The 23,638-nt window shown below is 44.8% G+C and overlaps 1 protein-coding gene across 1 annotated transcript in view; it reads right to left on the reverse strand.

Moving 5' to 3' along the window:
• LOC126249446 (uncharacterized) overlaps positions 1 to 23,638 on the reverse strand; it is a 261,660-nt gene that overhangs the window by 175,746 nt on the left and 62,276 nt on the right. Inside the window, exon 3 of the mRNA XM_049951100.1 lies at positions 644 to 780. Within this exon, the coding sequence (XP_049807057.1) occupies positions 644 to 780 (137 nt within the window). The remainder of the gene's footprint in view (positions 1 to 643; positions 781 to 23,638) is intronic.

Consider the following 23,638-nt stretch of genomic DNA (forward strand, 5'->3'; position numbering starts at 1 on the left):
AAGTTCTATTTTTATAATCGCAATATGTTGTCAATGTAAAATGTATTTAATACTGAAGTTCATGCTGCTGTTACACAGAGATTATTGCGTATTAATTCAATGAATTCTTGTTGCTAGTTTAATGAACTCTACTTGGGCTAATAGGCGCCGTCTGAAAAGCTAATTTGATGAGCATGCAACCATACTCATTTAAATTGTGTTTTTATATACTGACTCTCAATTTTTGTAATTTAAATACCATCAGTCTCACACTGGCACCACCTGGCGTCTAGAACTTTCATTTTTGTACGAATTTTTGAGCTAACTGTTAGCTGGCGCCCCGATTAGGCACCGGTTTTAATACTGACACTTGTTATGCAAGTTCTAAGTTTTTTGGTGAGTATACTTTTTAAATTTTTTTTTAAATTTTTAATTTTTTAATTGTGCCGTAATTGCAGATATCTAAACGAAACGTCGTAATAAATAAAGAAACTGTAACAAGCGATCTAGACGGTTTTATTCACAAAATATTCACAATGATCACGGACTTATACAGAAAAGTCATTTTGTTTATTGATTTTCGATGAGCACTGCAGTACACTCCCAACAATAAGTATACTTAGGTCATGATGTTACCTGATTTTAATGGTAACGACGGTCTTACCTCATGAAAGCCGTTCCAAGTGCTGTTGTAATGTGGGGCTACTATTATCCTGGCTACGCAGCAAATGCTGGTGTGAGCGGCTGACGTCACCCACAGACGCCGATCCCTCATCATTGCTTTAGACAGTGTCACTGCATCTGTGCAATCGTAAAGAAAGACAAATCGAAAGATACTAAAAATATCCTGCTGCTCCAATTCGTCGTCAGTAAATGGGACAGCTATTATTTGAATAAATGGTATTAACACTCTTTTATAGTAATAACTTGATTATTGTCATTCTATTTCATCACCATACGAATTGTTTTGAAGTTGATTCATTATTACAGTGCACACTACAAACATCCACCTTTGCCATGGCATCGAAAGCCTCCTGTCGGTAAGTTACTCTTGTATTTATAGAGCACAAAAACGCTAATTAATTAAAAAATTAGTCACTTTGACGTTATGGTAAACTACGTAACGCGTGTTGTCTCTTAGAGTGCGCAGCATATGGTCAATCGCTGAATAATGTGGCCGACAGTAAAATAGTTTAAGTAAAGGAATTATAGCTGTCGTCAACCCGATGGTTGGTTTGAACAGCACAGAGATTTACTAGTCATGCTCTTATAACAGGTGCTACACCTTTTCCTTCCTCCGATCTTATAACTGCCTTACACAGCCCTTTTACAGGCAAACGTACAGCTAGGGCCGGTTCCGAGACACGATGAAACTTGGAATTCTTACATCAAAAAATTATCGACAGAAGTGAAAGAAGCAATAAGTGGAAAAAAACATCTATGTGACCATCAGATTTTTTGTCTGGCATTTATTCTAGGAGCCACAAATGTAGTTTAATTTTACGCAGTGTGATCCTCGTCTCGCATTCACAGCAGTCACTGAAAGGAATGTTATACAAATGTGCAAATTGAAGAATTGGCACCACGAAGAACTATACTATACAGGTTATAGACTTCACCAAATTACAGGGTAATAAACTTTTGAACAAATTTTACCGAATAACAAATACCTTGAGCAGCCTCGCCGAGCTACAGTGGCGTCCAGCAGTGGCCTATGGAGGCGATCATAGAGACATCCTGGGGTACAGTGTTCTACGCTTTCATCCTGTTGCTACAATTGACCAAGAGGTGTAGATAGTAATGATAGACGCCATCTCTTCATGTTGTGTATATGCTGGATTGGGGGACAGCTCTAGTGATCGTGTTGGGCAGGGAAGTTGACAAATATCTTGAGAATGTGTATGATAATGCGAGGAAAGTGTGCATAGGCATTATCCTACTGGAAGAATGCATGAAGAATGGGCTCGGTCAGGTTCTACTTGAACCATGTTATTTTCAGTCGTTCCAAACAAACACCTGACGTGTATAGTCATTGTAGGTTGTGCTCGCCAGAATCACGACGCACAGCGTCAGTCCCGCATATACACTGAAGAGCCGAAGAAACTGCTACACCTGCCCAATATCGTGTATGGCCCCCGCGAGCACGCAGAACTGCCGCAACACGACGTGGCGTGGACTCGACTAATGTCTGAAGTAGCGCTGGAAGGAATTGACACCATGAATCCTGCAGGGCTGTTCATAAAACCGTAACAGTACGAGGGGGTGGGGGATCTCTTCTGAACAGCACGTTGCAAGGAATCCCAGATATGTCCAATAATGTTCATATCTGGGGAGTTTGGTGGCCACCGGAAGTGTTTAAACTCAGAAGAGGGTTCCTGGAACCACTCTGCAGCAATTCTGGAAGTGTGGGGTGTCGCATTGTCCTACTGTCCGTCGGAAACGCAATGAACATGGATGGATGCAGGTGGTTAGACAGGAAGGATGCTTGCGCGCGTGTCATCTGTCAGAGTCGTATCTAGACGTATCGGGGGTCCCATATCACTCCAATTGCACACGCCTCATACCATTACAGAGCCTCCATCAGCTTGAACAGTTCCCTGCTGACATATAGGTTCCATGGATTCATGAGGTTGTCTCCATGCCATACACGTCCATCCGCTCGATACAATTTGAAACGAGACCCGTCCGACGAGGCAACATGTTTCCAATCATTAACAATAATAATTAACAATCCAATGTCGGTGTTGACGGGCCAGGCGACGCGTAGAGTTTGTTCCGTTCAGTCATCAAGGGTACACGAGTGGGCCTTCGGCTCCGAAAGCCCATATCGATGATGTATCGTTGAAAGGTTCGCTCGCTGACACTTGATGATGGCCCAGCACTGAAATCTGCTTCAATTTGCGGAAGGGTTGCACTTCTGTCACGTTGAACGATTCTCTTCAGGTGTCGCTGGTCCCGCTCTTGCAGGATCTTTTTGCGGCCTCAGCGATGTCGGAGATCTGATGTTTTACCGAATTTATGATATTCACGGTACACTCGTGTAATTGTCGTACAGAAAAATCCCCACTTCATCGCTACTTCGGAGATGCCGCGTCCCATCGCTCGTGCGCCGACTTTATACGTTCAAACTCACTTAAATCTTGATAACCTGACATTGTAGCAGCGGTAAGCTATATAACAACTGTGCCAGACACTTGCTATGTTACGAAGGCGATGCCGAGACAATGTCGTATTCTGCCTGTCTACATATCTCTGTATTCGAATAGTCATACCTATACCAGTGTCTTTGGCTCTTCAGTGTGGGTACCTGATACATTCAGATAGATCTACTTCGTGGTAGATGCTACATGGAGCAGATAGCTGTGTTGTTTCTACTCTTTCGACATGGGACGCATTTAGTCCTAATTATATGTAAGAATTTGTACCGTTGTTTCTTAGCACAGTATCATTGTGCAGTTATAAAGAATACAAACAGAAGTTCTCAGTTTAATACGTTTTCCCAGTTACTTTGTACACTGGCAAGTTCTCATATTATGCAAGAAATTATTTTTATTTGTTTTCTTTGTATATCCTACAAATATAAGGACCATAAAATCCTGTATTACATCCAACTAGACATTCTTTGAATTTTTAGTACATTATGACAGACGTGCTGTAAGGGATCTTACATCCAATATGAACCTAACAATTATAGTGATTTAAAAAAATTCTTTATTAAAACAGACATATCATACATGATAATACACCACCTTACACCTTAGTGGGTCTTAATTATCTACAATATAATTGTTTTGTTAGCAGCATTTATTCTATTATAGATTTTCTACTTTCTTACGTACTACAGGTTATGAAGATTTAAGTTACGCTTTGGGCAAGTCTAATTGCCTACTGAAATACTACTCTTACTATCCTAGCAAGCTAACTCTTGTAGCGTTACAAGCGTGCCAGTAAATCTATAAACCTACGATATTTGGCCGTGCCCACCGAGCTAACCCCAGTGGGCGTACCCCTGGCACAGGGCTGGCCGTAACTGGAAACCGCAGCAGGTTCTGTGTATGATTGTTTAGAAAACTACATTCTACTTAAAACTACCTAACTATTATTAGTCATCATTAGTGTGCTATGAGTCTAGTTCGGGATAGTTTCGCATCTTCCCCCTGTTCCAGGACGTGGCGGACTTCAACCGTCACAGCGATCGGCCAGTCCACGCCCTGGCTGAATGGGATAAGTGCGGGAAATGTCAGTTTATGTTTTACTAATCATTAACTCTCCCTGAGGTATTCTTGCAAGACTTTTGCTGATACCCCGCTGGCAAGACTGTCAATGATTCTGGAAGTGGATGGATTTCTGATTAGGTGGTAATTCGGTGGCTATGTCATCGAAGAGGGGGACACTGGTAGATCACGTGGTCTGGAGTGCCTATTTCAGCACCACTGCCACATGAGGGGATAGCCCTCTTCCAGAACCGGCAAAGATATGCCGGGTACGGTTCATGCCCTGCAAGGAAGTGCAGCAGTCCTTTACTTAATTGGAAGTGTGTAAGTTGGAGCCGTTCCTTGATGTTTGGCAGCAGCTGGTAAGTCCTTCTTCCTGTCTCTTCTTTATCTCAAAGTTCTTGTCACAATTCTTTCCCCGTTCTTCTGATTGCAAATTTATCCCCTACCCGCACCACCATAATATTTTCCGTCTTTTCAATTTCTTCTCTTTTGACCCAGTACCATGCTGCCTGTTCTCTGATTTTTATGTCTAAGGGACACAGCCCCATGACAATCAGTAGTGCCCCCCCCCCCCCTTCAGGATTTCGGTAAGCTCCAACAATCGAACGTAGTAGCATGTTGCGCTGCACCCTCCTCACGGCCATGGCAGGAACGATTCTCGTGAGACTGTGTGTCCAGACTCCGGACCCGCAACCTACGGTGGAGGTGAGAATGGTATTATGATATAATTTAATCAGTTCTGGGGGTAGGTGGAATCTCCTGTGCCCGATCATTATGTGGTTATTCAATACTTCTAGAGACCTTTGGTTTGCCGCTTCAATATGTTGGGCGAAGCTCCATTTATCGTCTGTAATGACGCCGAAGTATCGTGCCTCACGACGGCGAATAATTGGTGAGCCCTCGATCCACACCATTGGATTTCTGGCCAATTGGCCCTTTAATACTAAGTACGTTGATATATTGGGCGCTACTTACAGTTTTGTTGTTTGGCACCATTGTGTCAGTATAGTCATTGCCCTTAAATTTTAGGTTCTAGATCTTCGCGGCTACTGCCGCCCGCCAGCAGGAGGAGGTCGTCCGCGTAGCCTATCGCCTCTAGCACATCTGTACTGCTCTCCAGGCTGTCCAGGAGAGGCTCCATATTTCTGTCCCAAAGGAGTGGCCCCAGGACAGAGCCCTGTGGATACCCATTCATAATCGTTTTGCCAACTCTCCTGCTAGGGAACGATAGCCCCGACCTCCCTTTCCACAGAACAGCTTTTGAGACAGCCATATAGCGGCCCTGGACACTCTTTCTCCCGCAAGCAAGAGAAGAGCGAAGGCCAGCACAGGTTGTCAAAGGCACCACTGATGTCAACCATGATGCCAACTATGTACTTGTGTGTGGACGACCCGCAGACCTCGGCCGCCAGAGCAATTGCGTCAGACGCAGATCGCCCCGACCGAAAGCCGAATTGCCTGCCGCTCATCCCACACAGCACTCGGTGTGCCGTCAGTCAGTCAGCTAGAAACCGCTCTAGCAATTTTCCCAGCAGGTCTAATAGACAGATTAGTCTTTAGGACTTTACCTCTTTTGGATCTTTGTCCTGGCCTTTCTTGATGATCACAACATCGGCCTGTTTCCAGATGGAGGGAAACATCCTGAGGCACAACGCCTCATTGTTTATTCTTGTCAGAGCTGTTATCAGATGAGGAGCGAGGCATTGCACTACTTCCGCTACACTGCCGTCTCACCCATGGGGCCTTGCCTCTTCTTAGTGATTTTATATTTGCTGCCTATTCATTCTCGGAGAATGGAAACAACACAGTGTTGGTCACATATTCTTCCTGAACTACCTGCCTAATTAGGCGTTGCTCTTCTGTATCCTCTTCTTCTCTATCGTCAGGGAGCAGGGATCGGAGGAGGACCTCAGCAGCTTCCTGCCAAGATCCCGACCTCCGCTTCCCGTCCCTGACGGTTGAGAGCACCATTGGCGACCGGATTTTCTCTCTTATTATCTTATAGGGAATGCCCCACGGATCAATAGCCAGTTACGCGGTGCACATATTTTTCCCAGCTCTGGAGCCTGACTGATTTAGCTCCTTCTGGAACTGCTCCTTGGCGTCTCTATAGATTTGCAACGACCGTTGTTTTTCTTCCCAGATGACACTTCGATGGTAGTACCTCCTCGCCCTCCTGACAGATTGACGCATCTGCCTAGTTCCGCAAATCATGATGACGGAGATGCCGCTACAGCTCTCTTCCTGGCTGGTACAGCTGCCTCCACCGCTCTGGTGAGTGCACTCACCAGTTCTTTGGCGTGTCTGTTGACGTCTTCGTCACCTTGTGGCCACGTCGGGACGTCGGACTCTCTTGCAAAGTGATCCCAGTCAGTTCTATTGTTTTTGAGCCGCACTTCCCACCCTATGTCCCAGCGGCACTCTCTGTCAGAGAGCGTGAAAGTAATTAGGTTATAGTCACTTGTGGTGACCCTGTCTCTAAACATCGATTTTTGAATATTGTCAGCAATATTTGCTGACATTAACATAATGTCGATGTTCGTGCCCTTACCCCCTCCGCCAGTATAGGTGGGGGGAGGGGGGTTCTTGGTCTATTAGCGACGAGAAACTGTAAAGACATGATGGTCTCTTCCATTTCTCCGCCTCTTTCATCCAGAGTGCCACTGTGCCATAGGGGGGATTTAGCGTTCACGTCTGTCACCACTACTATCTTGCGACCTCTCAGCGCCGTAGATACCTGCACGAGTTGGTCAAGGTACACTTCTATATTGGCTCCGTACTGAAAGTACATATTCACCAGATATATGATGCCCACTGGCGATTGGAGCTCTACGACAGTACAGTGATCATTGGAAAGATGTGTAAGCACTGTGATTCGTAACGCTTTGTTTATTACTATAATGGTGGCCTTCGGGTCATTCCCAAAGCTTACTACTTGCCAATTTACAGCAGCAAATGCTATGTCCCCTGCAAGAGAGTAGGGCTCCTGTAGACAGAGCACGTCAAGGCTCGTCTCCTCTACTACTCTCCGAAGTTCCTGCATGACCAGCCTACTATTATGCGCGTTTGTGTCCTATCTGAATTGCTGTTGTTATGGGAAATATGTGTGAACATATGATTCCGGAAAGGTCTTTTTCCAATCGAAAGATATCCTCCATTAGATAGGACAGACTGATTATAAATTTGATCTAAATCAAATGTTTCATTCCGTCTTTCAAAAACCTTTTTCACAAGGTCACGCAGGGCACCGAGGTCAGTGGGGAGATTCATGGTCTTCAACTGTATTCTATCAACAGCCTCCATGGCCGAGGTGACTTTACGTACGTACTTGTGCTCTACACGCACCACGTGTCGTAGTGCCGTGGTCAGGACAGCCGATTCCTCCAGGCGGGACAACTGTAAAGAATGTTCAAGGTTTGGGTAAATTCTCACAGGATCAACCTCCTATCATTTGACTGGGGGTTGACCTGGGATTATGTTAGCATTAGTGCTGCTGACTGCACTAACTTGTACTGGTTGTTCTGGTGCAGAGCTTTCTTGCACAAATACCGGTCGGTACACTACAACAGGACGCCTGTCTTGTGTTGCCCGATTTTCTGGCAATCTATGTCCCTGGCAGGAGGGAGAGGGAGCAGCCAGCTGTTCCCAAGGGTCCCAAAGGTCCATTTCCATCCTTTGTGATTTACTTTCTGTGACTAGGGTTAGAAATTGTTTGAACTTTGCTGCCCTTGCCGCATCCCTTCGCCTCTTGCACGGGGATTTTCCTTTTGACATCCTGTGTACCGTTGTGGCCTCAGCCATAATCGGTCCTTGAAATCAATCTCTGCTCCAGCATCCCATAAGTGGGGAAATTTCTTCCTGTGGGATTACACGTCTTTTTACCCCTTTTAGTACAAGGAATACAAATTCCTGGTCTTGTGCAGTTTTTCTTTATATGGTCTTCTGCTCCACACCTGGAGCAAACCGGCTTCCGATCACAGTAGCTATATATGTGGTCTGAATCTCCACAGTTGTGACAGCGAGGTACCAACAAGTAGTCCCGCACATTTATAGCGTGGAAACCAATGTAGATCTTGCCCGTAGTTGTGAGCTTTTCCCACATTGTACCTGATACTTCGGCTACGTGGTGGACTACGTCTCTGGGTCCGGTCTTACATCGTATTTTAGATTCATTTTTGAACTCTTCATATCGTCAAAATTTTAGGTTCTTATGATTTCACAAAGTTCATTATTGTCTATAGTAACTGGTATATCATTCATGATTATAAGCAGGTTTTTCTTTTTTGGAGATTCACATTTTACAGCTTTACATAATTTCTGATTGTTTAATATTTTATTTTTATCCTCTTTTGTAGCTACATCTACTATCACTATGTTTTTGGTTGCTTTAACCTTGTTAACTTTTATTTTTTCTTTAATAGGATTGACCACTGTCGTAAATATTTTCTGGACTTTCTTTGTGTCTTGCCGGACAAGGGCAAGGGTCTTCGGAAGACTGCCGTGTCCAATCTTTGTGACACTTTGACAATTCTCTCTCTGGTGGTTTGGCTTTTTGGTGCAGCCTCAGCCACCACACCAGCCCATGATTTGGGTGGTTGCTTGCGCACAATTAGAGTGATTATGACACATATAGTGAACACAATAATAGTGGAAGCAGAAGAAGAGATTATACGAGGGCTATTCGGAAAGTAAATAACGATCGGTAGCGAAATGTAAACCACAGGGAAAATCCGATGAAAGTTTACACAGATTTGTTGGGCAGTGTAACTAGCATACCCGTACGTAGCGTCACGACGCTCTTCTCTGTTTTGAGCGCACAGTGAGCACGTTAAGATGTCTTGCAAATAGTCTCTCTGGTCGAGCGTGGGTGCCTGACGAGGAATTACCCTGCTTTCATGCAACCCCACATACTGTAATTGTCATGCAATTCCTTCTTCATGACCGTTCTCGGCCGCACACTGAAGGACAATGAATACGCTCCTGCAGCGTTTTCGATGGGAAGTTTTTGATCACCCACTTGGCTCCCTCTGATTATCATCTCTCCTGATATGAACCGCTGGCTGTGAAGACAACATTTTGGCACAGACAGCGAGCTGCAGTCCAGCGTAGAAAACTGTCGGAAAGCACAGGAGGCTGCCTTCTATGACGATGGCATTGGAAAGTTGGTACAACGCCATGACAGATGTCTAAGTCTGAACGGCGACTATGTAGAGAAACAGCTTAAAAGTGTAGCTAACTGTTGCAAATAAAACAGTTTCGATTTTCACTGCGGTTTCCATTTCGTGACCGATCGTTATTTACTTTCCGAATAACCCTGGTATGAGTTATTGAAAAGAAGAATAATGAAGATATACAGGGTGTTACAAAAAGGTACGGCCAAACTTTGAGGAAACATTCCTCACACACAAAGAAAGAAAATATGTTATGTGGACATGTGTCCGGAAATGCTTACTTTCCATGTTAGAGCTCATTTTATTACTTCTCTTCAAATCACATTAATCATGGAATGGAAACACACAGCAACAGAACGTACCAGCGTGACTTCAAACACTTTGTTACAGGAAATGTTCAAAATGTCCTCCGTTAGCGAGCATACATGCATCCACCGTCCGTCGCATGGAATCCCTGATGCGCTGATGCAGCCATGGAGAATGGCGTATTGTATCACAGCCGTCCACAATACGAGCACGAAGAGTCTCTACATTTGGTACCGGGGTTGCGTAGACAAGAGCTTTCAAATGCCCCCATAAATGAAAGTCAAGAGGGTTGAGGTCAGGAGAGCGTGGAGGCCATGGAATTGGTCCGCCTCTACCAATCCATCGGTCACCGAATCTGTTATTGAGAAGCGTACGAACACTTCGACTGAAATGTGCAGGATCTCCATCGTACATGAACCACATGTTGTGTCGTACTTGTAAAGGCACATGTTCTAGCAGCACAGGTAGAGTATCCCGTATGAAATCATGATAACGTGCGCCATTGAGCAGTGCATACTGACGAAACTAAAATGAGCTCTAACATAGAAATTAAGCGTTTCTGGACACATGTCCACATAACATCTTTTCTTTATTTGTGTGTGAGGAATGTTTACTGAAAGTTTGGCCATACCTTTTTGCAACACCCTGTATTACAGGTAGGTAGATTTAGATTGTGGGCGAGGCAGCAATGGGCATGAGAGAAGAGGTAGAGGAACAGCAACATCGTGAGATAAAAATAATGATGAGAGGATAAAAAAAATTGCTTGACCGAAATGAAAATATAAAGGAAGTTAACAAGCAGAAGAAGAAAGCATTTGCTTCTCTTTCTGGTGGAGACAAATGGCCCTATATGTTAATTCTTGAGGGATAAGTTATTAGGTTGGCTAAAAGTACTGCTTCAGTCTTTTCTTCCGTGCAAGAGAATACTGGAATGTGCCCACAATGCATCATACGAGGTCTTCAATGCTTTTTCGCATTGTAAACATCATTTTATTGCAAAACCAATTACAAATTCTGAAAGCTTGGACTTTCAGCTGCTTTTCAACGTAGTTCCCATACGATCGATGCAATTTTGGAGAAGCTCCGGAAGCTTTTTCATACCCACATCGTACTACTCGCTGGCTGACCCGTGCAGGAACGAATGGACAGCTGCCTACGGCTTTTCGTCATTTGAGAATTTCATTCCCTCCAAGTGTTGTTTCAACTTGGGGAGCAAGTAGTAGTCACTAGGAGCCAAATCAGGGCTATATGGGGGATGGTCAATGACTTCGCACCCGAATGTGGCGATGAGATCTGACGTGGTGCTATCGACAAGTGGGTGGGTGTTGCCAAGGTGCAAACGAACTCCCTTTGTCAGCCGACCCCTCCTTTTGTTCTGTATAGTCCACCGTAGCTTTGTTAGGTCTTGCAGTACCTTTCTGCATTGATTTTTGTACCGCTTTCCAGGTAGTCGACCAGCAGAACGCCTTTCCTCTCCTAGAGTACCGAAGCCGTCACCTTCCCCGTTGACGGCGTTTACCGAAGCCGTCACCTTCCCCTTCGACGGCGTTTTCTTGAACTTCGTGACGTTTGGAGAACCGGAATGCCGCCATTGGTTTGATTGTTCCTTAGTTCAAAAATGTTCAAATGTGTGTGAAATCTTATGGGACTTAACTGCTAAGGTCATCAGTCCCTAAGCTTACACACTACTTAACCTAAATTATCCTAAGGACACACACACACTCCCATGTTCGAGGGAGGACTCGGACTTCCGCCGGGACCAGCCATTGTTCCTTAGTCTGTGGCGTGAAGTAGTGGACTCAAGTCTCGTCCCCAGTTACAACTGCATCCAGCAATTCCTCACCCTCTTCCCGATAACGACGCAGTAAGTTGCGGGCACTTTCTATGCACTTCTTTTTGTGTTCATCAGCGAGCGTCTGCGGCACCCACCTGGCACACACCTTGTGATACTTCAAAATGATCGTCAAAATCTTGTCCACGGTAGTCTTAGAGACGTCACCTATCAGTTCGTCAATCTCTCGCACAGTCACACGTCGATCAGCAAGCAAAACTTCTCCGACTTTTATCACTTTCTCGTCCGAAACTGGTGGACGCCCGCGGCCCCACTGACGCACATTTCGTACGTCTATATACTTTTTTCCATACGCACCATTCAATTGGCGATGGATTTCAGTAGGGGCTGACCCCTAAAACCACAGAAATCTAATCACAGAACGCAATTCACACTATGTGGGAACGTCGATTTTCTCTTCCATCGTTAATGGCTGCTACTCCAAGAATAAGCGCCGCAGAGAGGTGAGGACTGACAAGAACAGTAGTGTGGGAAGACGGACAACCCTCGTAGCTTACTCCAGAGGAGGACGGCAGCAATGGAGGAGGACTCAGAGAATTTGTTTAATGAGTGGACAAAGCTATGTTACTAGATAAATTAAACCTTGAGTGACGATTATGATAAGATGAGAGGTTCTTGATTTCTGAGTCATGGTACTCGGATGTGTGGCACTGAAGGCCTATGAAACAGACATGGAGTATGGTGTTGTGCTCATCCAAAGCTGCACCCAAGTTCTTAATCAAGTGAATTTGTTTTGGACGGCAAATTTCTTTGGTTACCTGCTAATCAACTACCTCACGCAGCATATATCATAGAACTATGCATGGCAGTTCCACATGTAAGCCAAATGCTGTAGCCGAGTGGTTCTAGGCGCTTCAGTCCGAAACCGCGCTGCTGCTATGGTCGCAGGTTCGAATCCTGCCTCGGCATGGATGTGTGTGTTGTCCTCAGGTTAGTTAGGTTTAAGTAGCTCTAAGTCTAGGGGACCGATGACCTCAGATGTTAGGTCCTATAGTGCTTAGAGCTATTTTAACCATTTGAACCATCCACATGTAACAGATGATGAAACTGTAACTGCCAGTTGCATTACCGTGGCAAGTGTGAATTAAGGAGCCTGTCACACAGCGTCGAATCCTTAAAATTTGTTAAAGTATTGTCTGATGTCAAGTTTGACAATTATGATATTTATACACGAGGTTTGACCAGAAAGTAAGTTCCGATCGGTGACGAAATGGGAATCACAGTGAAAACCAGAAACGTTTTATTTGCAACAGTTAGGTACACCTTCCACCTACTTCTCTACATAGTCGCCGCTCCAACTTCGAGTGTTGTAGTGTTGTATCAACTTTCCAATATCCTCGTCATAGAAAGCAGATGCCTGTGCTTCCGGCCAGTTATCTGCAATGGTCTGCAGATCGTTGTCTACAGAAAAATTTTGTCTTCATAGCTAGCGGTTCTTGTGAGCAGAGATGAGACTCATGGGGAGCCAATTATGGACTGTATTGTGGGTTATCAAACACTTCTCATCGGAAACGCTGCAGGAGCGTCTTCATTGCCCTGCAGTGTGAGGCTGAGAATTGGCATGAAGAAGGAACTGCTTGACAGTTGTGTTATGTGGGCTGTTAGACACAGGCGAAATCTCTAGCGAGGCCCTCATACTTGGCGGGAGACGCTATTCCCTACTCATCTTTACGTGCTCACTGTTCACTCAAAACTGAAAAGAGCGACGCGACACTATCGGCAGGCATACTAGAGATACTGCCCAGCACATCTGTGCAAAGCTTTACCGGATTATCCCAGTGGTTTCCATTTCGCGACCGATCGGCTCTGAGCACTATGGGACTTAACATCTATGGTCATCAGTCCCCTAGAACTTAGAACTACTTAAACCTAACTAACCTAAGGACAGCACACAACACCCAGCCATCACGAGGCAGAGAAAATCCCTGACCCCGCCGGGAATCGAACCCGGGAACCCGGGCGACCGATCGGAACTTACTTTCTGGACAACCCTCGTAGAACAAACTGTTGGAAACTAAAGTATATGACACACCAGCACGAGTGGCTAGCATTGTCATATATTCACGCTCTGCCACCAGCAACGTTGATTTACTGAGAAATACACTAATGAGCCAAAACGTTACGGCCACTTCCCACCACGAGACTGAATGCGGCCTTGTGGCCTTGCTCACATGTGACGCGATAGGGAAAGACGAACGGGGAACTCACTGACTTACGTGACATCGAAAAAGGATGGATTGTTATGGCCTGGCGCCTGGAAACGAGCATCTCGGTAACAGCGAAGATGGTCGGCCCGTTCACGAGCTACTAGAGTGAGCCTCTAAGGAAAGTGGCTGGACATGAAACCATGAGTTGGCAACAACGTGTTGGACGTACATGTCTTGTCACAGGGCGTGGAGGCAGGAGGCTTACCCACTCTATGAAGGAGGATAAGTGGTGATCCATGGCAGATCTGATGAGAGAGTACGATGCTGGTGCAGGCACAATTGTCTTGCAGCACTCGACGCACATTGTTGAATATGACGAAGGCACACTCTGCATGTTCCAGTGCTGACCCAATGACGTCGTCAATTACGACTTTACTGGTGTCAGATATGTGAACAATGTACCGCCTAAAAGGCAAAAGAGCAGAAGTAAAAGTGAGCGATTTTGTTTGAGAATACAAAGAAGATGTCACACGAAGGGCGTTGCCAAGGGCGTTGGCCGAATGTCGACGTGGAACTTACGTGGACTCAAGTGCACGGCAGGACATGGGTGTGGCAAGACTGGACTCAAGTCAGTATGTGGCTGTGCACATCAAGGTATGGCTGTTGTAAGACTGACCATCTACGGACATGTATCCCCGTGTGATGAGCTAATGTGGAATGGGCGACATGACAGTCGCACGGCAAGCAGGCTGTTCGGGAATTCCCGTTACAAACTTTTAGGACTTACAGTGGTGAGTGAGTGCATAATATTCCGAATAGGGACTCATGTCCGGAAACGCACAGTTTCTGTTCTACGACGATTTCAGTTCATACACTCCTGGAAATTGAAATAAGAACACCGTGAATTCATTGTCCCAGGAAGGGGAAACTTTATTGACACATTCCTGGGGTCAGATACATCACATGATCACACTGACAGAACCACAGGCACATAGACACAGGCTACAGAGCATGCACAATGTCGGCACTAGTACAGTGTATATCCACCTTTCGCAGCAATGCAGGCTGCTATTCTCCCATGGAGACGATCGTACAGATGCTGGATGTAGTCCTGTGGAACGGCTTGCCATGCCATTTCCACCTGGCGCCTCAGTTGGACCAGCGTTCGTGCTGGACGTGCAGACCGCGTGAGACGACGCTTCATCCAGTCCCAAACATGCTCAATGGGGGACAGATCCGGAGATCTTGCTGGCCAGGGTAGTTGACTTACACCTTCTAGAGCACGTTGGGTGGCACGGGATACATGCGGACGTGCATTGTCCTGTTGGAACAGCAAGTTCCCTTGCCGGTCTAGGAATGGTAGAACGATGGGTTCGATGACGGTTTGGATGTGCCGTGCACTATTCAGTGTCCCCTCGACGATCACCGGTGGTGTACGGCCAGTGTAGGAGATCGCTCCCCACACCATGATGCCGGGTGTTGGCCCTGTGTGCCTCGGTCGTATGCAGTCCTGATTGTGGCGCTCACCTGCACGGCGCCAAATACGCATACGACCATCATTGGCACCAAGGCAGAAGCGACTCTCATCGCTGAAGACGACACGTCTCCATTCGTCCCTCCATTCACGCCTGTAGCGACACCACTGGAGGCGGGCTGCACGATGTTGGGGCGTGAGCGGAAGACGGCCTAACGGTGTGCGGGACCGTAGCCCAGCTTCATGGAGACGGTTGCGAATGGTCCTCGCCGATACCCCAGGAGCAACAGTGTCCCTAATTTGCTGGGAAGTGGCGGTGCGGTCCCCTACAGCACTGCGTAGGATCCTACGGTCTTGGCGTGCATCCGTGCGTCGCTGCGGTCCGGTCCCAGGTCGACGGGCGCGTGCACCTTCCGCCGACCACTGGCGACAACATCGATGTACTGTGGAGACCTCACGCCCCACGTGTTGAGCAATTCGGCGGTACGTCCACCCGGCCTCCCGCATGCCCACTATACGCCCTCGCTCAAAGTCCGTCAACTGCACATACGGTTCACGTCCACGCTGTCGCGGCATGCTACCAGTGTTAAAGACTGCGATAGAGCTCCGTATGCCACGGCAAACTGGCTGACACTGACGGCGGCGGTGCACAAATGCTGCGCAGCTAGCGCCATTCGACGGCCAACACCGCGGTTCCTGGTGTGTCCGCTGTGCCGTGCGTGTGATCATTGCTTGTACAGCCCTCTCGCAGTGTCCGGAGCAAGTATGGTGGGTCTGACACACCGGTGTCAATGTGTTCTTTTTTCCATTTCCAGGAGTGTATGTGTAACGTGTCCGCGTCTGCTGAGGGGAAAGAGAAATGTGTCAGAGCTGCTTGTCCTGGTATGCAGTAGGGTACACAGGATGAGGTGCACTATTTCAGACGGTCATCTGATGTCACTTAACCTCTGCCTTGCTGCGAGACTCCTGTAGAGACAGAGGAAGATCTGCCTGCGCTACTGCTGGCCGCTGCACTAGAAACTGAAGAGACGCCATGTGGGATACAGTGTGTATATCAGAACATGCTTCGTAGGTACAATGTCTGTAACAACGTTAGTGGTCAGAACATCGAGCCGCTGTTGTGATGCATCAGTACAGTATCATGGGTTGCTTTTTTTTTTTTTTTTTTGGAGTAATGTAAACACTTAATGTTTAAGTGTTAACACAAACAAATGTGCTTAAGTAATAAATGGATGTTTCGTTATGTTTCCTTTAGAACTGTTACCTAATAATTGTACTGCATCACGCGTAATTCAGTTCAAATGGTTCAAATGGCTCTGAGCACTATGGGACTTAACATCTGTGGTCATCAGTCCCCTAGATCTTAGAACTACTTAAACCTAACTAACCTAAGGACATCACACACATCCATGCCAGAGGCAGGATTCGAACCTGCGACCGTAGCAGTCCCGCGGATCCGGACTGAGCGCCTAGAACCGCTAGACCACCGCGGCCGGCGTAATTCTGTTCCTCGAGCAGAAGTGGACGAGTTAAATATGTGAATTGAAACCTTTGCAGTACAGAAACGGTACCTTTCCAGAAGTGGGATCTTATTCAAGATATTATGCAGTCACTCACCTAGAAGGTTGTAATGGGAATTTCAGAACACCCTGTATAAGGCAGCAACGCGCACCCTTCGGGTTAGTTCAAGGAAGTCAGTTGAAGTAGTCAGTAACCCGTAGAAACACTGGACCATCTACAGCTATGATCAGCGATGCGATTTCGTTTGACATCAGGATCACTCTCGTTGTTATCCCACGCTTCCTGTCTGTAAAATTATACATAAATCTGGTGATTCGACCTGTTGTGCTGACATTAATGAACAGCATTCTAGGGGGATTTTCCAACATTATAATACTCCCCTACCAACTGCTGTTGAATCCAACATGCTCTGCAGAGTGATGACGTATTGCTCTGGCCTGCTCTATAACCAGATCTGTGTCTAATCTGGGACATCATTGGATGACAACTTCAGCGTCATCCACAAATAGCATTAACCGACCCTGTACTGACCGACTAAATGTCACGGCCATGGAAGTCCATCCCACAAACTTACATCCGCCACCTGTACAAGACAATACTTATCTTGCACTTACCTTAACCTGTGATCTTGCAATGCACTTAAAAACGTTAAGTAGACAAATCTATTTGCGATATTTCATTACTCCACATTAATTATTTTTTGGTGCTACTATTGTTTTTTTCTGTCAGTGGAGGATTAATCAGAGTGCTGCAACCGTTTGATGGCACTAATACTTCTCTAAATGTGTTGCTCTACAATTGCGATATTGCATTTGAACTCAGAAGTATGGAACAGCGTGACACTGTGCTAAAATTTGTAAAAACTGAGACACTTGTCTCATCACGTAGCAAATTTTTAGTGACCTTAGCGCCTCTTGGCGAGATGTGCACGCCATCTTTGTTGTAAACTTGTAAACTATGGCAGCAAAAGAAGAACACCCGATTACTGTGAGTGGAAAATGTTTAAGAGTTGACAAGAGCGTGGGACAGCATAGTAGGACACACGGGTATCTGCAATGCGCTACCGCTTTATAGAAGCTATCAGAGGTACCATGCGAGAGTCAGAGTTAGAAGGTAAAATTGCTTTCATCTGGAAATTAAGCAGAACGGTGTTCATCTAAAGAATTTACGATGATAAGATGAAGAACATACTGTATTTTGTGCGCACAAATGGAAATGAGCGTTTGGCGTCATTGGCCGTGAGGCCCCTTACGGGGCAGGTGCGGCCGCCTTGGTGCAGGTCTTATTACATTCGACGCCACATTGGGCGACCTGCGCGCGGGATGGGGATGAAATGATGATGAAGACAACACAACACCCAGTCCCTGAGCGGAGAAAATCCCCGACCCAGCAGGGAATCGAAACCGGGACACTTAGGACGGCATTCCGTCACGCTGACCTTTTTTTTTCGTTTTGTTCGATATAGTTCGTTGCGTTTTTGGTCTGGGCGGACGTCACAAGACATCCGTTCAAGGTGGTCGTCGATTCCTTGGCTCAGTTTTTTTTATTACAGAGAGCACGCCGGCGACCATTCAGCTATCGGGGCGGACTGCGTGCGCACAGGGAACAATTAACACTTGCAGAGGCTATATACGTCGCTCTGACGGAGGAAGGCACAGTAGCCTCGGAGAGAGGGAAGATGAACACTCGAAGCAGAAGTGCAGAACCGTGAAACGAAAAGAAAGCGTGGAAGTACTTCACGCGCGGTAAACCAGCCCACATTGACGCGAGATTGTGGCGTCGATAAAAGAGTAAGGATGATAGGGGCAGTTGTATCAGGAAATGGAAATGGACAAGGGACTATAAGAGTACCAGTGAAGGTGGCCAACATTAATTTTACCATGTTTCGTCGAATGTGCGGGAAACAGACAGCTCACAGTGAAATTTTCCAGGGCACAGCGGCCCATGTACCTCGTTGAAGCATGTAACATGTTTTAAATGAAAATCAACTGGTCTCTATGGAGGAAACTGCACGGAGTGCGCATTGAAGGTGCAGAGAAAAAGAAAAGCCAGGGAAACTAAGCAAGGGCGTATGAAAGCAGTCGCTTTATGCCTTTACGCCTTTCCTGGAAAGATATTTACAGTCGATAGTCAAAACAAAGATTAATTTGTTGAACTGTAGTGCCAGTAATGCACGGAGAACAATATGAGATTTCTTGTGAACAGTGGGGTGCAGATAAGCTTAGTCGAAGAACCAGCTTGAAAGACGACGGAAGGTATAATCCAGCTGAAGTTATTAGGATTTAAGAAGTTCTTAATATGGTTGCGAAGGTACAGGTAACTGTAACTCTTTAGACTGCGGACGAGAAGCAGAATGCAAGTGAGACATTGTTCCCACGTAATCGGGGAAATGAGGAACTTCCGTTTGACCGGCTGCTGAAAAGAGATTTCCTTATTGAACATGGAGTAGTAATTAATTTCGCCACCGGAAGACTGTGGATCCACGAAGAACGGATCGAAATGAAGACAGAGCAAGAGTGCGAGCTCCACGCAGTGCATGTATGAGAAAGACAGGAGTCTTTGGAGTAGGCTCAGACATGCGTCGAAAGACGCGTACAGGCCTAGCAAGAAAATAAGATCCGCACAGTGCATTCATAGGGAAGAAAAGGCTCTTTCGAAACAGGCTTGGACGTGAAGTGAAATATGTGTAGAAGAAAGTCAGTAAAGATAGGAAGCGAACTGTCGACTTACTGAACATGCAGGCAATCCCTGCTGCCAGAGAGAAGCTTAAGAGATGCGTAAAGTCGAAAAGAGGCTAACAGTAGGCTTTCGAGAGGAACGAGTGTGCAGTAATTAATAAAAGTCTAAAAATTCGAAAAAACAAAAGCACATATGGTGTTGATGGAATTTCGAACAGGCTACTGAAAAGTTGCTCTAACTTGTAATGCGTCTCTGGCACAGACATTAAAATGTGCAGTTGTTAAACGTCTTTACGAGAAATGTCACACGAAAGACTTAAATAGTTGTCGTTGAATTTACTTAGTGACATCTTTTTTCCAGACTATTCGAAAACATAATGTTCTCAAGAGTAGTCTCACATTTAAGTTGGAACAATTTATCTAGCGTATCACAATTTGGATTCCAGATGGTTTGCTCGACTGAGAATGCTATTTATATGTTCACCCACCAATTATTACAAACATTAAATAATAAAATAATTCCAGTTTTTTTGTGATCCTTCCAAGGTGTTTGTTTACGTATATCATGTTACTCTCCTAGAAAAATTCAAGTTTTATGGAATTTGTAGCTTTAAAAACGACTGGTTTGAATCATACGTAGCAAACAGAATGCAAAAAGTCGTACTGAATTATAATTCAAACAATGTTGGAAAGGCAGAAAATTTTGGTGACTGGGGAGAAATCACAAAACTCGCAGGGTTCAATTTTGGGTCCATTCCTATTCTTTATATATGTGAATGACTTTCCTATTAACATTCAACGAGCGAAATTGGTACTTCTTGCAGACAATACTAGTGCTATAGTAGCTCCCATTGAAAGGGTCCTATAGTCCCCTTTCAGTATCATTTTATTTGTCTTCCAGTGCACTTTGCATCCTACAGAACAATTCGGGTGTTTTCGTTGCTAAATTTCGTACCAGAGAAGACTGAGCTATGATTCAACCTAGTCGTAGCCTATTTCTTTCTACGATTTGCAAGCATCATATGGTTGTCATGTTGGTTCTTTTCAGACTTGCAAATGCGTCTATAACACCATTGTAAATCTTCCATGTTTTTATATGTAACCCAACCCACGACTATGATTCCATAAAATGTTTATCCCTTGTTCTCCTATTCCAAAACTCTCTGGTATGAGTGAGTGAATGAATGTGGGTGTGTTTCATTTTGCTGTACGGTGGTTTAGTCTGCTGCAGAGAATCAGCGGTAGTCTTACAGAATGGCCAACCCTTGTAGTTTTCAGGTAGGCAAAAAGGTTTGTGAAGGTTAGCGATGTTAGGTTTGTGGCGGAAGCCTCATCTCTGGATTTTCCTGGCCAAGGGGTCGTGTGGGAGAAGTTTTAGTGTGAGATGGGCTGTCTGCTTCCAGCTCTCCGAGGGTCTGCAGCCGAGGTCTCATCGAAGAAGGGTGAGATGATTTAACTACGTGGCGCGTTGCCTCATAGCGAGACGGGAGATTTTAGCTTTTGGCCTCGTCTTTGTCTTATAGAGATCGATTTGCTGGGTCGTAGGGGGCTTTTGCAGACTTTCAGTTTGATTCCTCACGCAGACTTTGGGCCGTAAGAAGAACGTAGCACAAAGGTGTTGCGTATGTTGAAGCGATCTCACGTAGGAAGTGCGCCCTCCGTTCAGTATGAATGTTTGTGTGCCTCCGACTGCGTGTGGATACATTCTAATCTTTTCCGAATCTTGATAATTTTTGCCTCTTTGTGAATTTTCTTTGTTTCATTACTGTATGTCCGTTGGAAGCCATCCACGTGGGTTAATATTAGAGTTTGTTGGCCCTCCGTCATTATGTTTTGCCTATTCAAATGTGTCCTCAGTAAAATATTAATTGTTCGCGGTTTAATGTTGCTAAAATTCGGCCGCGGTACGTAGAAATTGTGTTTCCGCGAACCACGTGGCCACACGAGGTAACTGTGAGCCTAACTCACCTGTGCCCCATGTCTCTGTCCTAGAGTTTACTTATTGCTCTGATTTTGGAATATTAAATATATCCTGTCCGGATTATTTAATTATATTTGTGGTTTGTTATTTCATGTTAAGCGCGTAATCGTGTATGTGTGACCATCGTTGAGGTGGTTTCTCCAAACCGAGGTTCAACTTTAAATGCAACAGTAATATTCAGGTTTACTCGTTTATTTAATGATTTCTCAGCACAGCGGAACAAACCTCCTAGCTTCGTTGCATGTTGGTGTTGGGGCCGTTCCTGCTGTTCTTTGAGTGAATGTGGGTCTGAATGCGAGTATTAAACCTTTCCCATCCCCTCTAATTACGACCGCGATTCTAAATTAAGAGATTCTGTTGTGAATCGTATAGCGTTTCACAAGCCATTGTACGTAGTTACCAGGCAACAGCAGTTATACAAACGTCTTATATCAATGTCTTAAGAAATAAATGATTTTGTTTCAAGTCTTATCCAGTGTACCGATGTTACGTCTCCTTTACCTGTGCCAGTCACCTTGTAGTTTCCTTGTTAGCCCATCTATAGCGTTTCCATTCACACGGGCCCATTAATTAGTGTTCCATTTTTATTTAAAACAAATTCCTTAGAACAGATCTTGTTTTCAGGAATGTTGCTGCACGCTGCTCTTAGTCACAGTATTTTATTTTAATATTTGATTCATGTGAACAATCCCTTGATCATATTAATAATGGCATCCCATTTTTATGAGCGACATTACAATGAATGTTCTTTTACGAGTTTTTCTGATGACTAAATTAATTAATTTTCCAACTCACTGGAATCTTTTGTTTATCGTGTGGCTAGAGTTGGTGGCGACCCAATCTTTTATTTTGATTTTAATGTCATATAGCATTTTCATTTGCGTGTGGCCCTTTTAGCCATCAGAATAAAGCTCAGAGCTCCATTCATTTCATAAACGCCATTTAAGTGCACGTCACTTACACATAGCGACCCTTTACCTACGCCACTTACACCATCAGGAAGAAAGCAACAAAAGATATTAATATGAAATTTTTTAAAGACTTATTAAGTGGTTATCTGAAAATGGACTCTCCCTTAATTTTGAGAAAAACACACTCTATTCAATTCTGTACAACAAATAAAGTCATACTGAAAACTGATCTAGTACATGAACGGGAGTCAGTAAATAGAATAGAATGCTCCAAATTTTTGGGTGCACATATTGATGAAAACTTGATCTAGAAGGAGCATGTTACTGAGCTTGTAAAACAATTAACCTCAGCACCTCTTCTCTTACTATAATTGTTAGTCTTGAGAACAAACGAATCAGCCTCCTGTCATCTTTTGTAAATTTCCACATAATACTGTCTTATGGAATAGTTTATGAGGTAACTAATCACTTAGAAGGAAAGTATTGATTGCACGAAAGCGAGCCATAAGAGTAATATTTGATGTTCACCAGTCGTCGTCATGCAGGTACCTCTTCATGGAGGTTGGCATTTCAACTGAACCATCTCAGTACATATATTCGCTACTGAAATTCGTCATAATTAATCCATCGCAATACGAGAAGAATAGTGATATCCACATCTACTACAGGTAAAAATGACTTGAAATGTCTGATATGTACCAAAGCAAGTTCTAAATCTAACCTAAAATCAGTTCTTCCTTACAACTACAGTCTATTCCATGGACGAATATCTATTTAAAAACTGGCAGCCTGAAAACAGGTAGTTTTTAAGTGTAGTTGCTCTAATTGCTCTGAGCACCATGGGACTTAACATTTGTGGTCATCAGTCCCCTAGAACTTAGAACTACTTAAACCTAACTAACCTAACTAACCTAAGGACATCACACACATCCATGCCCGAGGCAGGATTCGAACCTGCGACCGTAGCAGTTGCGCGATTCCGGAGTGAAGCGCCAGAACCACTCGGCCACCGAGGCCGGCTAAGTTAAGTTGCATGAGCAGGCTTAAAAATAATGTCTTCTTTGATGTTAACAATAAACGTGTATACATATCCCCTAAACTGACTCGTTTCATATCATATCGATAAAAGAATCATTCAAATGATATGTGGAACATATAACTAACAGATTAAGAGTAGATGTGAATGGAATGAGAGTGGCTACCATCCCGAAACAGCAGATCATCAAGGGCATGTATCTACCCGAGGCGTTGTTAAAAGTGGACTCTGGAAAATCCATAATGAGTGTATTGAACAGTACTGGAAGTAGTACCGGAGCAGCGATTGCTCAGAGTGAGTCACATTAGTAAAAACAAGCCACAATTGAAAGCGCAAATAAGTATGCTAAGAGAGAATATGTGTAT

This window comes from Schistocerca nitens, chromosome 3 (genome assembly GCF_023898315.1).
Source record: "Schistocerca nitens isolate TAMUIC-IGC-003100 chromosome 3, iqSchNite1.1, whole genome shotgun sequence".
Taxonomy (NCBI): Eukaryota; Metazoa; Arthropoda; class Insecta; order Orthoptera; family Acrididae; genus Schistocerca; species Schistocerca nitens.